General features: G+C 34.9%; 1 protein-coding gene across 1 annotated transcript in view; it reads right to left on the reverse strand.

The window, feature by feature from the left end:
- The window catches only part of LOC127837349 (protein crumbs homolog 1-like), an 84,177-nt gene that overhangs the window by 47,509 nt on the left and 17,396 nt on the right, over nt 1-19,272 (reverse strand). The window contains exons 2-8 of the mRNA XM_052364305.1: nt 11,887-12,035; nt 10,351-10,557; nt 9,756-9,896; nt 4,076-4,295; nt 3,268-3,397; nt 1,879-2,212; nt 729-983 (exon numbers count right to left, since the gene is read on the reverse strand). Of these exons, the coding sequence (XP_052220265.1) occupies nt 729-983; nt 1,879-2,212; nt 3,268-3,397; nt 4,076-4,295; nt 9,756-9,896; nt 10,351-10,557; nt 11,887-11,932 (1,333 nt within the window). The 5' untranslated portion in view covers nt 11,933-12,035. The remainder of the gene's footprint in view (nt 1-728; nt 984-1,878; nt 2,213-3,267; nt 3,398-4,075; nt 4,296-9,755; nt 9,897-10,350; nt 10,558-11,886; nt 12,036-19,272) is intronic.

Genomic DNA, 19,272 nt, shown 5'->3' on the forward strand with positions numbered 1-19,272 from the left:
ATGTTTAGTGCTGACAATGATAAATTTAACAAGAGCTGTGTTTGTGAAACACAATGCCCCTACTGCGCCGCTTTGAAGCCATATATTTGACCTTTGACCTTGAAGGATGACCTTGACCTTTCACCAATCAAAATGTGCAGCTCCATGAAATACACATGCATGCCAAATATCAAGTTGCTATCTTCAATATTGCAAAAGTTATGGCAAATGTTAAAGTTTGGGACAGAATGACAGACAGAATGACAGACAGAATGACAGACAGACAGGCCAAAAACAATATACCCCCGATCAATCGATCCAGGGGCATAAAAATATTAATAGGCCAAAGCTGTATACGATGGGTGGTATAACAATCAATTAGGCTGTAGACCCAATAAGATACAAAACATAAACAACTGGGCCCCCAAGTTAACAATTCTCTATCGTTAAAAATAATATTGACATTGGATATTTGTAAGGCTGTGTCCACTTCAGTAAGGGTACATTTTGTCTGTGTGTGGTTACCATGGTCAATTACAAATAAACATGTTTCCCGTTTAACAAAAATTGAGGGTTATTAAACATTTTTACCTGCAAAAAATTATATGTGCTGTTACTCTGGTGCATGATGTACAAAAGATTAATAATTTACCAATTTACCATATTGAAGGAATAAAGCCAAAACAATTTGTGAACAATTAAATTGGAATGTCTTTTTCTCTCTGCAACTACCAGGTATATGGATTTACCTGGCACACATGTACAAGATGGCGGCCCTCCTGTCACCTCTACACAAGTAGCTCTATTCAAACACGGTGAGCTGGAGCATTCCAATTCGTCAACATCACACGCCTTTCCTGTCCAGAAATCGGTGCAGATGCACAAATATGTTCCCGCCAAGTTGATGCACTGCCCGCCATTCTTGCATGGCGAGTTCCAACACTCATCCACATCTGTCTGACATCTCTCTCCCTCCCAGCCGGGTAGACACTGACATTGGTTTCCTTCAAAATGTTTACAACCAGGTATGCAAATAGCAGAACTGTTTGAAGGAAAAAGACCAATCAATTAGATGTGTCACACTTAATTATGCCTTTGCATCAAGTGTTTGTCACAGACTAATGGCATGTCCCCCAAACCTTAACGACATAATACACTTTAAAAAATCTTTCACAGTTCAAACATTAGCTAACAAGCTGTTTAAAGTCTATTATCTGGCATCAATCTCTAAGTGTGACCTTGACCTTTGAGATGGGGATTCAGGTGTTGCCCATGCATAATTTGAATTTTCTAAGCTTATTTTTTTGTAGAAACTGAGTTTTAATTTTACAAATTGAGATGCATTCTAAACAAACTGGAAAATAGCCACATATAAACTTTGTCCATTAGTATGGCCTTGACCTGTGACTTATGGACACTTGTTTTATATGCTACATGGCACCTTAACATGGTAAACATTTTTAGCAGTTTAATTTAAAATTGTCTGGTAAATGAGGAACTCACACTAGACAATTTTTTTAGGCCACACAAGCAAAGACAATACTTATTGCCAATCCACTTGTTTGCACTTTATAATTGAACCCAACACCTTCTAGTACAGGAAACATTGTCTTCTTTGATTATAACTGAACCTTAATGAACATGTCAGTATACAGTAATAATGTCAACTACGGGCAAAATATTTGATAGGCACAAAGTACAAATTATGTCAGCACAATAATAAACAATATTACATTCATTGACCTCTTATCAATTTAGAATTGCAGATGTAATTTGTTCTGTTAAGTGAAAGTTTACTTATTACAATTTAAACACAGATATAATAAGAACAAGAAGAAAGAACAAAATTATCTGACGATTCAGTTATTTTTTTTATCTCAGAACATTTTAATGCATTACCTTCATTAGATCTCGCACAACTTCCGCCATTGGAGCACCCCATGGCTAGGCAACCCTCCATAGCTAGCTCACACAAACTTCCAGTGAAGTTACTTCTACACAAGCAAGTGAATCCTGCTATGTTTATATTCTCCAAACATGACCCATTATTAAAACAAGGGTTGGATACGCAATTCGCCAGTTTTCCTTGGCAGCGAGGTCCAAGGAAACCCTCTGCACATTGGCAACGGAATCCAGGGTTAGGGGTGAAGGTGGTTTCGCAGGTGGCTCCATGGTAACAAGGGTTGGGGATGCAAGCATCTACTTGTATTTCGCAGTTAATTCCTGTGTAACCCTGGTACAAAAAGGTGACAAAAGTAGAACAGTTATAAAGTCTACTGTCAGGGATGTTAAATGGTAAAATGTGTATCTCTACCAGAGTACATTCACATGTGTATCTCTACCTGAGTGCATTCACATTTGCATCTACCTAAGTGTATTGACATTTTTACCTTTAGTGCATTCATATTTGTATCTACCTAAGTGCATTGACATTTTAACCTATAGTGCATTCACATTTGTACTACCTAAGTGTATTGACATTTTTACCTATAGTGCATTCATATTTGTATCTACCTAAGTGCATTGACATTTTTACCTATAGTGCATTCACATTTGTATCTACCTAAGTGCATTGACATCTTTACCTATAGTGCATTCATATTTGTATCTCTACCTTAGTGCATTCAAATTTGTATCTCTACCTTATTACATTCACATTTGTATCTTTAACTGAGTGCATTCACATTGGTATCTCTACCTAAGTACATTCACATTTGTATCTCTACCTGAGTACATTTTCACATTTGTATCTCTATCTTAGTACATTCACACTTGTATCTCTACCTTAGTACATTCACATTTGTATCTTTACCTTCGTACATTCACATTTGTATCTCTACCTTAGGACATTCACATTTGTATCTCTACCTTAGTACATTCACATTTGTATCTCTACCTTAGTACATTCACATTTGTATCTCTACCTTAGTACATTCACATTTGTATCTCAACCTTCGTATATTCACATTTGTATCTTTACCTTAGTACATTCAAATTTGTATCTCTACCTTAGTACATTCACATTTGTATCTCTACCTTAGTACATTCACATTTGTATCTCTATCTTAGTACATTCACATTTGTATCTCTACCTTAGTACATTCACATTTGTATCTCTACCTTAGTGCATTCACATTTGTATCTCTACCTTAGTACATTCACATTTGTATCTCTACCTTAGTACATTCACATTTGTATCTCTACCTTAGTACATTCACATTTGTATCTCTACCTAAGTACATTCACATTTGTATCTCTACCTTAGTACATTCACATTTGTATCTCTACCTTAGTACATTCACATTTGTATCTGTCCACCTCATGTTCACATACTGCGTTGTTCTGACATGGGTTGCTGATGCAGGCGTCTGTCAGGGTCAGGCAGTCTGGTCCATCTCGACCTTGGGGACATTCACACCTACAGACAAAATAGATGAGCCTCTCTCTGAGAAAATTGAGCTTGTGTATAAAGTGATGTCCCAGATTAGCCTGTGCAGTCTGCACAGGTTAATAAGAGACAACACTTTTCAATAAGACTTGATTTATGTTTAGAAGACACTTCTTTAAAACAAAAAATATCTATGATTTTTTTGTCTCTAATAAGCCTGTACTGACTGCACAGGCTAATTTTGGGTGACACTTTACACACATGCATTAAGCCCTATTTTCCCAGAGCAAAGCTCTGATGTTTCAGAGACAGTGAGGAACCCAAAACACGAACAGCATTCATTTCTATTTCACCTTAAAGGTTAAACAGCACTGCTATTTATATAGCTTTTTAATAATAACATAAACATGAAGTTTGATGTTTTTATTTCATCACAATTTTAACAATAACATTAAAGCATTCAGTTTGCCATAATTTGTTAAGCCTTAAAAAAATAACATTAATATTCAGCATCCATAAAATCACATGTATTCAAAATTTTATCAATTACATTAAAACTCTGTCCCATACATACATTTTTGTCACAACTTATTGACATTTGTATACAATAAAATCTATATTCATTTTACAATTTTATTACTTTTTTTTCGAACGTTTTCAACAGAAAAATTTAAACAAAGTTATCCTAAATGTAAGCACACTACACACCTGTGCCCATCAACCAAATCCACACAGACTTGGAAGTCCTTGCAGGCATGTGAGACGCAGTCATCAACATTGACCTCACAGTGCTGACCTTCGAACCCTGGCATGCAGGTACACCTGTAGTTACCCACCGTTTCCATAGCAACACAGGTGGCCCCGTTCTTACAGGGGTCAGACTCACAGCCTGTGGTTGCTTGGATTTCGCAGCGCTTGCCTGACATACCTGTAAATCATTTGTTATATCTTTCACTTTATTAAGAATTGATAGTTTATCAATTTTCAGAAATATATTCATGACAAAGCAGTGTTTTTTGTGTGTCTAGTTTCGAGCCAACAATGGGCCTCATTCTCATTCCCAAATGACAGCCTTACATTCCCAATTGAAGGTTCCCAATTATAATTTTTTTTAAATAAAAAAATAAATTTTTCTCCTTGTCCAGCTGTATTAGTATGTTAGTAAAATATATCTAAGTAAATATAACACTAACAAAATTTATATTCTCAAATGCATAGTATAAACAAGAGCACCGCCTTGCAGGTGCAGACCGCTTATCTATTTTTCTTTTTAAAGGTGTAGGGACCTATCTCAATTTCAATCACAAAGAAATGAGGGGTGGAGTGGTGAGGGGTCTATAGTGTGGGGGTGTGGTCATTTATTACATTATCTTCCAAAACTGCAAAAAAAATGCAAAAATTATTTTTTTTTGTTGGAGGGGGGATTCTTGGGTAGGATGGCTGGACGGTATTTCAAAAATAAAATAATAAAAATAAATATTTGTGTTTTCTAACCATGTTTGAAAAAAAAACAAGAGATGTGTTTGTCAGAACACATAGCCCCCAATTGCGCAGCTTTGAAAAAAAAAAGTATTTTATTTTACCTTTGACCTTGACCTTCATGATAACGCCGCTTTATTTTTTTGTTGACCTTTGACCTTGAAGGATGACCTTGACCTTGAAGAATGACCTTGACCTTGAACTTCCACCACTCAAAATGTGCAGCTTTATGCAAATGCCGCTTTGAAATTATTTTTTTGACCTTTGACCTTGAAGGATGACCTTGACGGATGACCTTAACCTTGAACTTCCACCACTCAAAATGTGCAGCTTCATGATAACGCCGCTTTATTTTTTTTTTGACCTTTGACCTTGAAGGATGACCTTGACCTTGAAGAATGACCTTGACCTTGAACTTCCACCACTCAAAATGTGCAGCTTCATGAGAACGCCGCTATGATTATTTTTTTTTACCTTTGACCTTGAAAGATGACCTTTATCTTGAAGGATGACTTTGACCTTGAACTTCCACCACCCAAAATGTGCAGCTTGATGAGAACGCCGCTTTGAATTTCTTTTTCATTTTTTTTTACCTTGAAGGATGACCTTGACCTTGAACTTCCACCACTCAAAATGTACAGCTTCATGATAACGCCGCTTTGAAATTATTATTTTAACCTTTGACCTTGAAGGATGACCTCGACCTTGACAAATAACCTTGACCTTGAACTTCCACCACACAAAATGTGCAGCTTCATGAGAACGCCGCTTTGATTATTTTTTTTGGACCTTTGACCTTGAAGGATGACCTTGACCTTGAAGGATGACCTTGACCTTGAACTTTCACTACTAAAAATGTGCAGCTTGATGAGAACGCCGCTTCTAATTTTTCTTTTCTTTTTTTTTTTACCTTGAAGGATAACCTTGACCTTGAACTTCCACCACTCAAAATGTGCAGCTTCATGACATACACATGCATGCCAAATATCAAGTTGCTATCTTCAATATTAAAAAAGTTATGGCCAAACTTAAAGTTTTCGACCGCCATATATTTGAATTTTTTAACCTTGACCATCACCTTTTACCACTCAAAATGTTCAGCTCTATGAGATACACATGCATGCCAAATATCAAGTTCCTATCTTTAATATTGAAAAAGTTATGGCCAATGTTAAAGTTTTCGGACTGACAGACACCATAAATTTGACATTTGACCTTTAAGGATGACCTTGATCTTGACCTTTCACCACTCAAAATGTGCAGCTCCATGAGATACACATGCATGCCAAATATTAAGTTGCTATCTTCAAAAGTGAAAAAGTAATGGCCAATGTTAAAGTTATTTTCGGACAGACGAACAGACTGACTGACATACATGTACTGACGGACAGTTCAACTGCTATATGCAACCCTACAGAGGGCATAAAAATTATTTTTTGGGGTTGGGGGGTATAGCGTTAGGGTGTGGTGGTCATTTATTAGATGATCTTTAATTTAAAAAAAAATAACGGGGGGATTGAGGGGGGGATTCGGGGGGGGGGGGGGGGGGGGGGGGTCAGGTAAGAGTTGTTTTGTCAAAGTATCAATCGAATCTAATCATAAATAAAGAAGTTTTGGCAATTTTAGCCAAATTTAATATTTAACCTTGAGAGTCAAGGTCATTCAAAGGTCAAGGTAAAATTCAACTTGCCAGGTACAGTACCCTCAAGATAGCATGAAAGTAATTGAAGTTTAAAAGCAATAGCCTTGATACTTTAGAAGTAAAGTGTGGATCTAAACACAAAATGTAACCATATATTTAAAGTTACTAAGTCAAAAAGGGCCATAATACCGTAAAAATGACAACCAGAGTTATGCAACTTGTCCTTTACTGTCCACTTATGATAGTTTGCGAGTGTTCCAAGTATGAAAGCAATATCTACGATACTTTAGGGGTAAAAAGGACCAAAACACAAAACTTAACCAAATTTTAAAGTATAAAGGGCCCATAATTCCGTAAATTCCAGTCAGAGTCACATAACTTTGCCTGCACAGTCCCCTTACGATAGTTAGTAAGTGTTGCAAGTATTAAAGCAATAGCTTTGATACTTTAGGAAAAAAGTGGACCTTAACACAAAACTTAACCAAAATTTTCAATTTTCTAAGTATAAAAAGGGCACATAATTCTGTCAAAATGCCAGTCAGAGTTACATAACTTTGCCTGCACAGTCCCCATATGATAGTTAGTAAGTGTTGCAAGTATGAAAGCAATAGCTTTGATACTTAAGGAATAAAATGGACCAAAACACAAAACTTAACCAAAATTTTCAATTTTCTAAGTATAAAAAGGGCTCATAATTCTGTCAAAATGCAAGCCAGAGTTATCTAACTTTGCCTGCCCAGTCCCCTCATGATAGTAAGTAAGTGTACCAAGTTTGAATGCAATAGCATTGATACTTTATGAGAAAAGTGGATCTAAACGCAAAACTTAACCGGACGCCAAAGCCAAGGTGATGACAATAGCTAATAATTTTTTTTCAAAAAATAGATGAGCTAATAATTGCAAAACAACAAGAACATTTTCCGAATTCGAGTCAAAACAACACAATTTTTTCCAATCCAAAGGGTCCTTACCATATTCCCAAAATTGTGAAACAAAAATCAGCAAATCAAAATAACAGTTTTACACACAACAATAAATATTTAAATTGTGCTGCAACAATACGCCAAAAACCGTATTGCAATATATTGTTAGTTCAAAAACCCATATTGCAATACATTGCAATATATTATAACATGTACCAGATTTTTAATTCGCCAATTACCCGATAATCCTGTATATTCCAGTTTTAAAGCAAATTCTGGTAAATATTTAACATTAAAGTGCTCAAGAATTTCTAGAAACACAAACATTCGCCATTTTTCTTGATGTATCAAATACATGTTGGCATTTTTTTTCCCCACTGATCACGCGTAACTCGCCTGACTTTTTATACAACACAAAATACACCCACACTTTCCATGCGATGTTCTTCATGTCTGCATGATTTTTGCACCCTTTTTATTGAAACAAAGGATAAAACACTGTTTATTTGACGCTTAAATTTGTTATTGTTGCGTAAGCATTAAAATTTGGAAATGTGTTTCTGAAATTCAGATTACAAATTAAATAATGCTCATTTCAAAATCGAACGAAACATTTACAGTTGTGCATAACTAATTCAACGATAATTTGTTTAAAGCATCGAACGAATGCTCCCATGTAACAACGCTACTCCGTACAATAGACTATTTTGAATGCTTGTTTTACGTTATAAATTATTTTTACTAAACACTAATTTCTTTTGTTTATCTTGATATCATTATTTTGGATTGCTTTTCTGGACGAAATGTGAATGAATTATTGTAGAATTTTTGTACCGGTATGATGAATATCGTATCGCAATACAATATGCGGATTGCGTATTGCGATTTTTACTGATATACATGTACCGGTATATTGTTGCAGCACTTATTTAAATGTACTTTAATTGTATTGGATATTTTTTTCACTAGAATATCAACAAAATCAAATCAAAAATAGTTATCATTTGATTTGCTTCAAATAAAGTTGAGATACAACAAGAGATTGAAAAGCAATATTGTCCCCTACCGGTGAAACTCCACCGTTGTAATATTTTTTTGTTGCCATACCAACCAGAATTCTTGACGTAGGAATAAAATGAAATGATGTGCAAAATTTCCATATTTCCATCTATCCATGGTTCAAGTTTCATGAAAAAATGTGAAGAACTTTTAAAGTTATCGCAGGATCCAGAAAAGTGTGACTGACAGACAGACAGAGCGCAAACCATAGGTCCCCGCGGGATTCACCGGTAGGGGACAATATTCATTATGATCACTCTTATTTTTTTTAATAAAAAACTTTGTTTTGGGACATTGGGATTTGTTATCAATTGGGATTTTTTTTACAAAGGTTAAGGAATGGGTTTGTTTAACAGACACATAGATTTGTCTGGAAAAGGCCTGGATCCTGATTAAGATCAACGGCTGGACTAAGAGGTATCATCACTGGGCCCAAAAACGGACTGACTTAGATTAAAAACCAAATACCTTGTCAGGTTTAAATTGATTGGATATATATATATTTAAATAAAGTAATCAGGGTATATTTCTTTCCTATTTGGGACCAAATTAAGGCCCCATAATCCTCCAACCATTTATATCAAGTACATATTTGGGATAAGAAACAAAATTAATCAAAATTTTAAAATTTTATTTAATTTTAGTTAAACAATTATCTATATTCATCCATCATATTATACAATTATCACCTGCCTTTCTAGTCAAAATAGATATATATTTATAGCAACTAAATATTCATTACTATAAGTAAAATGTCTTATTCTCCCCTCCCTCTTGTCAAGATATTGTGGGTGAAAAATACCCCAGAAGGGTCACAGCCTCATTTACACTTTAATAAGAATATGTCATGGTTACGACAAATTTTTGAAACAATAATAGCCTCATCACACACTGCATACAGTTTACAAAGACTTTACTCTTTACCACTTAGATACATATTTAACCCTTAACCACTTACATACGTATTTAACATTTAACGACTTAGATACGTATTTAACACTTTGCCACTTACTTATTTAACCGCATTTCTAGTCCCATAAAAAGTTAAATTTAATCAAAGACCTTTTTTACTGGATTCAATTTCTAAAGGCTTCATTTCCAACCCTTAAATACTGATGAGCAGCAAACAGCATTGAACCTGAACAGACGACAAGTTAATCATAGGCATTTCTGGTTTTTATGCTGTTTGCACATAGCTATTTTCACTTTGCTTCTAAGTGGGAAAGAGTTAAACTTGTAACGCACATGGTTTTCAAATTATTCATTAATGACAATTTTTTCTCACCAATAGGGCAGATGCATGTGAAATCATTCAGTCTGTCCACACATGTTGCGTTGTTTACACAAGGATCTGGGTCACACTCATTGATCTCGAGTTGACAATGGTTTCCATAGTAACCGGGCCGACAGAAACATTGGTAGCCGCCTGAATGGACACATAAAATATGGTGCACTGCTGACAACACATGTTACCACTAGTGATTGACAAGATGTTCACCAAATACATCCAACATGCAGGAAGAATCATTCTGCCATATATTGACAGAATATTAACAGAAAATCCTCATCACCATCACCATCATCATCATCATCATCATCATCATCATATTTATCATCATATTCATCTTCATAATCACCAGCACTGTCATTATTATCATAGTCATTTTCATCATCATCATCATCATCATCATCATCATCATCATCATCATCACCAACAACATGATCTTCTTTTTCTTCAAGATAACCACCCTGATTGTAATCAATATAACCTGCAATAACAATCATTAAATTCATTCTAAACTTTTAACTAAAATCCTAAGCAACGCTAAGAAAACTAGAAATCAGTGAATCCTATAACTCTGTAACAGTTTTGCCCATACCTGCTTGCAAGTCTTCACAAATGGCCCCATTCTGACAAGGCCCCTTTCCCAGACAGTGCCTGACAATTCCCTCACATCGAGCCCCTATGTAGGTGTCATTACACCTGCACAAGTAGGTCAGTTGGTCGGGGTTCACATCACATGACCCTCCATGCAGGCAGGGATTTGGGTTGCAGGCATTCTGAGCGTTGGTTGTCAAGCAGATTACTGGTAAGGAAATACCTGGCTGTTCTTATAATGTTTTTATACTAGTAAACCTTAACGGAGCATTATCAAAGGACTTTCACACATGTAATAGTTATATTTATTGAATGTACTCCATTTTATTACAGTATTTCAGTCTAATCTTCTTTAAAAAGCGTATCAACTATATTATTTTGTTTTAATATAAACCTGTATTAAAATGATGAAAATTCCATTTTTTGATGCATGCATTTATCTTAAAGTCGCTAATTCCAGATTGAAATTCCATTTTTCTACCAACTGACATGGCAAGTGTTTGCATTTTAATGAAACCAGTGAATAATGAACATTTCCTTTAAATCTAGGGTCCCATACAAATTTGGAAAGCAACAGGTAAATGGGTCAGCTACACAATGATTGCTTACATTTCCTAATAAAGATTGACAGAAACTTTTTTCTAAAACTGCATTTCTTCCATGGATAATTTTGAATCATTTTCAGCACATTTTCCTCAGCTTTTTTATTTCTCAAATCAGCTTTTTAACCATATTTCATGTTTATTTCCTCGATTGCAAGTGAGATCAAAAAAAGCCCTGCTTACAAATTTACATTTAATGTTTTATTTTGATGTACAGTCAAAACTGAGAACAGCGGTCAGTCAATGGAAATGGCCAAAGTGACCGTTGTCCACAATTGACTGCTGTTCTCGGATCTCCACATTTTAGTTGCTTGGTCAGTTGGTGGTAATTTGCTACATTGTGTCCCCACCAACTAGTTTGCACACAGTTTAAAACAAAGGCTCATTGCTAATAATTAAGCATAAAAAAAAAAAACTTCAATTGTTTAATACAGAATAATATCTTATAAATTGATTTAATTTCATACCTATTTTTAAACTAAATCTATGACATAATCAACGATAGCATTGTTATTTACTCATGCATCTTTTTCATTCAGTAAATACGACAGTTCGTATTATGTAATAAGGGAGATATTTGTAAATTAAGATTGTCAACTGTCATTGATGTCATGTTTGAATAAGTAAAAAAAGCAGATTCACCGTCATAAAGCTGCAAAAGTACGGTATAACTGTATCGTTCTCATTCAAAGAAAAAGACGCAAAAATCTATGGCAAAAGATTATAGCAAAAACTAAAATACACCCATTTCCAAATGTGAAGACTTCACAATGCAAATTTTCCCAATTTCAGGGTTTTTCATGCACATTTTCCCAATTTGGCACCAAATGAGCCCCAAAAAAATCGCTGGCTACTCCAATATACCCTCTTTAAACTTCATTCACCCGGGGGTATACAACCATACAAAATATCCCTTTTAAGAAGATCTGCCATACCGAAGAGTGTCAGGAGAACATTCCAGTATCGTCCTCTACCCATCATGAAAGCTTGGGTCTGGTCCCTTCATCCTTGGTTGTCACGGTAACAGGTCACTTCCACGGGTTTATTCACCAATTTATTAAGGCAAACTGCTGTACTGCTTTAGCTGTAAAAAGAGAACTATATACGTTATCAGGGATTTCTATTGAAGCAGAATCGTGTTTTTTTATGCTATTATATTGCAATTTATAAACTTTATACTATTTTTAAGTATCTGCCCTCCCATCATTTTTATACAAATGTTACAAGAATTGAACCTCAAAAACATGTTATATCACACAAATAATATTTTTTGCAAAGTGTTTAACTTTAACTTATACAAAGCAACATTTGCAAGGAAAAAAATGTAGAAACAAAATAACCCACAGCATTTTAAGCACTGAATTCCTAATTAGAGTTTATAATGTTCATGATCTGCATCATCTGACTCGTGTCTTTCAAAAGTCTATTGACATCCCTAATTTTATCAGGGGAGCAAACCCTAGAAATACACCATACAGGATAACCAGCCTTTTTGACATTTAAAATTAGGACAGTTACTCTGAAAATACCTATCACAGGATTATTAGCCTTGCAATGACATACACATTACATAGTGATCTGGTAAAAACAGTTTAGAATTGATAATTAAGCTATAGTTTAATTATGGATACTAACATAAAAACTTGAAAACTTGCATACATAAATGACAGAGCTATGGCAATCGCTTCCTTTGTCAGAAAAGTCAGCTGAAAGTCTGAATTATAAAGACTCACACCTTTTCTGCCACTTTGATTCATTGTGGATTAGGATCTATTGACTTGAAAATGAATTCCATGATCCAAGTTGCAAACCCCAGCTTAATAAAATAATTGAACATTCCATACCACTTAACATCTCATTTAACCTGTACGTGCCATTTCAATAATATGGCTAATATGGCTCCTTTGATTGTTGCCCCATTATAGATTGAAATATATATGATAGAAAGCACTATCAATATGCACAGCATCCCAATGAACCCTGACTGCGGAACTCAGGTTTGTCTCTTTGATTTGTTTTACAATGTACCATTCTAAGTACAATATTTCTGATTGATTAATAATCTGATCATGTGACTAGGTTTTCATTTCCCTATGAACCAATTCTGCATTCAAATTTAAACCTAAATATCCCTGACTGTTCTACGTTTTCATAAACAAGTTGCACAATGAGGTCAATATATTGCACGAAGGGAATTGCTTGTGAACTATTTATTCATAAATAGGCGTCTAAAATTCTCTTTGGCCTTTAGTATGTTAATTGTCTTCTCATTGGTAATTAAGTATTGAATAAGATTTTTCTGCATGTCATCACTGAAGTCCTGAAAACTACACTTCATGTGTTTTTTTCATTCAAAATCGGGTCCGCTGATCAGCACAATTCCCAATGGAAAAAAGTATATATTTTTCCCAAATGGGAGCTAAAAAATTCCCAATGGAAGGTTCCCCCCCCCCATTTTTTTTTTAAATCTCAATATTTTGTTCATCTCACAGCCATATAAGTTAAACCTTAGTAAATATAATACTTAAAACACTTGTATTATCAATTTTAAATCCTTTTTTAGCAAAACAACAACAACACTAATTTCCCAATTATAGTCAAAACACCACAAATTTTCCCAATCCAAAGGGACCCAGCTCCATTCCCAAAATGGTGACGAAACACACTGATCGAATTTATGCATACAATTTTAATGCCGCCGTTCAGAAATTCAGAAAAATACTTTTCATATGCGCTGCAATTCGTTCATATTGAAACCTTAAATCACAAAGATGAACATACATTTGTATTAAAATATGTTTGGTAATACTAACAAAGCAAAAACATGAATAATACACCAACAACATTATAACCATGACTTCATTATTGACGAAAATTTCAAGACGTTATGACAGCATTAATAATTATGCACAAAATTACAATAAGACTTTGAAAATACAGAGATCATATGAGCCTTTTTCACACAGGCTAATCAGGGACAGCACTTGAAGTTTTTATAGAATATTCTGTACAAAGGATGTCTCTTATAAAAAAAAATCCAGTTTATAAATAATGTCATCCCTGATTAGCCTGTGCAGTCTTTAGGCACATCAATTATTAGCCCAGTTTGTCTGGAACGCGTCTCATATTAACAACAATAAGTAACCAGACTCCTGAAAAACCAAGGCATGCACTTGAAAATACGGTATCTGATATGGATATGTCCTCAGGAAGATTTTTATTCTGATGATAACATTATTATAAACAATACCGGTCTCCAAACAAAAGAATAAAATCATAAATTCAAGGATGCAGCGTTCAACTATTGTATCTCAAACTGTATATCTGACAACAATATGCCCTTTACTTTAACTGTATTCATTTTAAGGATCACATTAAGAATGATACCAGCCTCCAAAGAAAACAATAAAATAATACATGCACAGATGCAGTGTTAGACTATTGTATCTCAAAAAGCAATGTTAAGAGTATACAACAGTTTTACACACAGCCCTCCAAATATTGATTGGCCAGGAGAGAACACTAATAACTTCAGGTGTGCAAATCTGACAGGAGGGCAGAGTAATTTCCTGAGATCAATGATGTCCTGTCATTTTGAACAGCATCAGAAACAAGAGGAACTTTTGTTTAGAGAACTAGAGATACCCCGACTCAATGATCAACAAAGAAGCCTTTTATATTAATGTTACTGGTATTTCAAAATGATAACTTTAAATTTGTTGATCCAGTTATAAGACAAAAACTGCTAGTTCTTAACAACAGCTATTGAAAAGCCATGAAATCAGCTTCAGACTTCTCAATTTATTAAATATGGTATAAACAAATACAATTATATTTGGGGACAGTGGTCTAGTGGTAGGATGCTGGTCTAGGGATCGGAAGGTCCCTGGTTCAAATCCCGCTCGGGGCACTGGATTTTTATGAGCAAAAAATTAATCCCACACTTGCTCCTCTCCACCCAGGTGTATAAATGGGTACCTGTGAGGAAAAAAGTCAATGTGCCGTGGCTGCTTTCGGCGCCATATGTAAACGGACGACTTAAATCCCAGTGATTGGGGGGTTAATGCCGAAGTCGGCTGAAGATGCACACGTTGTCGAAGCAGACTATAAACCGCACCTTCAACCTTTTATATTTACTAATCTTTAGTCAATGAACAAGAGCACCGCATAATGGCTGCGGATGCAGTTTTGAATAAATGAAAGCTAGTCTGAAATTATTTTTAATTTTTTAGAGGTCACAGTGACCTTGACCTTTGACCTAGTGACCCAAAAATTGGTGTTGCGTGTAGAACACATCAAGGTGCAGCTACATATTAAGTTTCAATTTTGTAGGTGGAAGCACTTTTATTTTAGAACCAATATTCAAAAGGTTTACAAAATGTTAAGGTTTTAGAACAACGCGGACGTCGGACGACATGAAGCGATGAGCCGGCTATGACGATACCTCGGTTTTTCTCCGAAAACAGCTAAAATTAAATGTAATTATTTGAATGTGAAAAAAAGTTTCAGCTTGCTAGTAATTGCCCAAGTAACTGTGTACTGATATGCATTTTATAATAGACAACACTTACATTAATAACAAGATGTCAGTGATATTTTTTTTTGCTTTTATTTGTTACAGCCTGTGCCATTTGAATTGGGATAAAAGTGGCAAATTTGGGAATTATTTATTAACAAAAAGGACTTAATTAAAGTTATATATTTTGCAGGATGTTTAAATAAAAAGTTAAGAAATCATTAGTCATAAGAGACTTCTTTCTTTAAACAAGAGCACCGCCTTGCGGGTGCAGACCGCTCATCTATTTTCTTTTTAAAGGTGAAGGGACTCTCATTTACAATCACAAAGGAGGGAGGGGTGGAGTGAAGAGGGGTGTATAGTGTGGGGGTGTGGAATTTATTACATTATCTTCCAAAAATGCGAAAAAAAAAGAAAAAGAAAAAAATTCGGGGGGGGGGGGGGAGTGGGGGGGGGATTCTTGGGTGCGATGGTTGGACATTATTTCAAACATAAAATAATAAAAATAAATATTTGTTTTTTAACCGTTTAAAAAAAATAAAAAATTGGGGGGGGGGGGGGGTGGGTATAGTGTGAGTGTGTGGTGGTAATTTGTGAGATGATCTTAAAAAAAAAAAAAATTTAGGGGGGGGGGGATTCGGGTGGGGGGAGGTGGGGGTGGGGGGATTCTTGGGTGCGATGGTTGGACGGTATTTCAAACATAAAATAATAAAAATAAATATTTGTGTTTTTTTTAACCGTTTCAAAAAAAATATTTGGGGGTGGGGTGGGTGGGGGGGGGGGGGGGGGGTATAGTGTGAGGGTGTTGTGGTCATTTGTGAGATGATCTTAAAAAAAAAAAAAAAAAAAAAAAAAATTTGGGGGAGGGAGGGAAGGGGGGGGAGGGCACACGGGATGGTTTGGGTGGAGTCTATTGTGGTATGTCAGGTAAGAGTAGTTTTGTCAAAGTATCAATCAAATCTAATCATAAATATTAAAGAAGTTATGGCAATTTTAGCAAAAATTAATAATTTGACCTTGACAGTCAAGGTCATTCAAAGGTCAAGGTAAAATTCAACTTGCCAGGTACAGTAACCTCATGATATAATGAAAGTATTTGAAGTTTGAAAGCAATAACCTTGATACTTTAGAAGTAAAGTGGATCTAAACACAAAATTTAACCATATATTCAAAGTTACTAGTCAAAAAAAGGCCATAATTCCGTAAAAATGACAACCAGAGTTATGCAACTTGTCCTTTTACTGTACCCTTATGATAGTTTGCGAGTGTTCCAAGTATGAAAGCAATATCTATGATACTTTAGGGGTAAAGTGGACCATAACACAAAACTTAACCAAATTTTCAATTTTCTAAGTATAAAGGGCCCATAATTCCGTCCAGATGCCAGTCAGAGTTACATAACTTTTCCTGTACAGTCCCCTTATGATAGTTAGTAAGTGTTGCAAGTATGAAAGCAATAGCTTTGATACAGTAGGAATAAAGTGGACCTAAACACAAAACTTAACCAAATTTTCAATTTTCTAAGTATAAAAAGGGCACATAATTCTGTCAAAATGCCAATCAGAGTTACATAACTTTGCCTGCACATTCCCCTAATGATAGTTAGTGAGTGTTGCAAGTATGAAAGCAATAGCTTTGATACTTAAGGAATAAAATGGACCTAAACACAAAACTTAACCAAATTTTCAATTTTCTAAGTATAAAAAGGGCACATAATTATGGCAAAATGCACGCCAGAGTTATCTAACTTTGCCTGCCCAGTCCCCTCATGATAGTTAGTAAGTGTACTAAGTTTGAATGCAATAGCATTGAAACTTTCTGAGAAAAGTGGACCTAAACACAAACTCAACCAAAATTTTAAATTTTCTAAGTATAAAAAGGGCACATAATTCTGTCAAAATGCAAGCCAGAGTTATCTAACTTTGCTTGCCCAGTCCCCTCATGATATTAAGTAAGTGTACCAAGTTTGAATGCAATAGCATTGATACTTTCTGAGAAAAGTGGACCTAAACACAAAACTTAACCGGATGCCGACGCCAACGCCAACGCCAATGCTGACGCAGACGCCGACGCCAAGGTGATGACAATAGCTCATAATTTTTTTTCAAAAAATAGATGAGCTAAAAATTAAAAAAATAAATATTTTTTTGAAAAAGTTTTTTTTTGGGGGAAAATTTTGGGTAGCTTTTTGGGAAAAAACATTGATTTTTGCTATTGGGAAGCAGCCGAAAATCAGCGGGTATTTTTAGCAAAAAAAATCACTGGATGTGTTTGTGATACAATATGTTCCCATATATTTGACATTTGACCTTGAAGGATGACCTTGACCTTTCACCACTTAAAATGGGCAGCTGCATGAGATACACAGCATGCATGCCAAATATCAAGTTGCTTTCTTCAATATTGCAAAAGTGTACATCAAATGAGCAATTTTGACCCAAATATTTCATAATTTGACCCTTGACCTTGAATGATGACCTTGACCTTTCACCACTCAAAATGTGCAGCTCCATGAGATACACATGCATGCCAAATGTGAAGTTGCTATTTTCAACCTTGCAAAAGTTATCGCAAATGTTAAAGTTGGCGCAAACAAACAAACCAACAGACAGGGCAAAAACAATATGTCCCACACTATAGTGGTGGGAGACATAAAAATGACCATTTGTTAAAATAGTGTTCAAGTAGATTTTAACATGCTTAACAGTTACAGATAAGCAATTATATTTGCCATTAAAGTCTGGTTACTTACTACATGGCAAAATAATTCTGCTTTTGAAAGTGCTTTTCAAATATTCACATTAAATTCTGTACGTTGCAAATACAATGTTAAAATGCATGCATGTTTTAAAAAATAATATCCTAGTAGATCTAAATTTAGCTTTTTAAAAAACTTATTTGAATGTTTTTACTATACATAAAAATAAAATACCTACCACCAGCACATAATTTGCCTTTGAAACCACATTTTTAATACTTAAATACATTCTTGACTTTGGTTAAGAGAAACAAAATTTTAATCTTGAATGTACATGACTCAAAACTTGTAAATTGGCAAACTACAAATCCTACACTAAAAAATTCAAGTAAAGCTATTACCTGTATGCAAATGAAGGTAATAAATCAACAGGTTCATACCACTGGAGTTTCTCTCAAAGATATCTCATCAAGGACCAACAGACCAAAACCTCTGTCAGAAAGTCACAAGAGTTCACAACACATTTAAGTCCATAACAACACATAATTCACAGTAAACAATCAAATATTGAATTATACCAGTTTTCAATTCCGCAAATCTTCCAAATGAGAAGTTTATCCTTAAACCCCTTAATAATGCCTCATATTTTCACCAAAATTTTGTTATCACTAATTGTTACACAGAATGAACTAGCATTATTAATTAATGTAATAGTGAGGATACCATAAAGGTTTTATCTGAAAACAGTAAATTGAAAACACTGTAAAAAGTCACAAGACAACCATACACAGGAATTTAAAGAAACGAATACCTGAGTACTATAATTTGAGGTTAACAGACCAGAACGAGTGTCAGAAGGATCAATAAAAAGGGCAGACAGAATAAAAACTCACAGTCCCCTATCTGTCCACTATTCAATCCTTTTCATGCATGCATTAACATCAACACAAGGTATTGTATCCTGTTAAATAGGTATCTAAGTGGTAAAGGGTTAAACATGCAAGGGGAAAGATGAATGTGATAAAATGGACATAAGCAGAGTTTAAAGTCCCTGAGTTAAAGACTGAATGTATGACATGCCTCGAAATAAAATTAATGCAACATTCT

Source organism: Dreissena polymorpha, chromosome 7 (genome assembly GCF_020536995.1).
Source record: "Dreissena polymorpha isolate Duluth1 chromosome 7, UMN_Dpol_1.0, whole genome shotgun sequence".
Taxonomy (NCBI): domain Eukaryota; kingdom Metazoa; phylum Mollusca; class Bivalvia; order Myida; family Dreissenidae; genus Dreissena; species Dreissena polymorpha.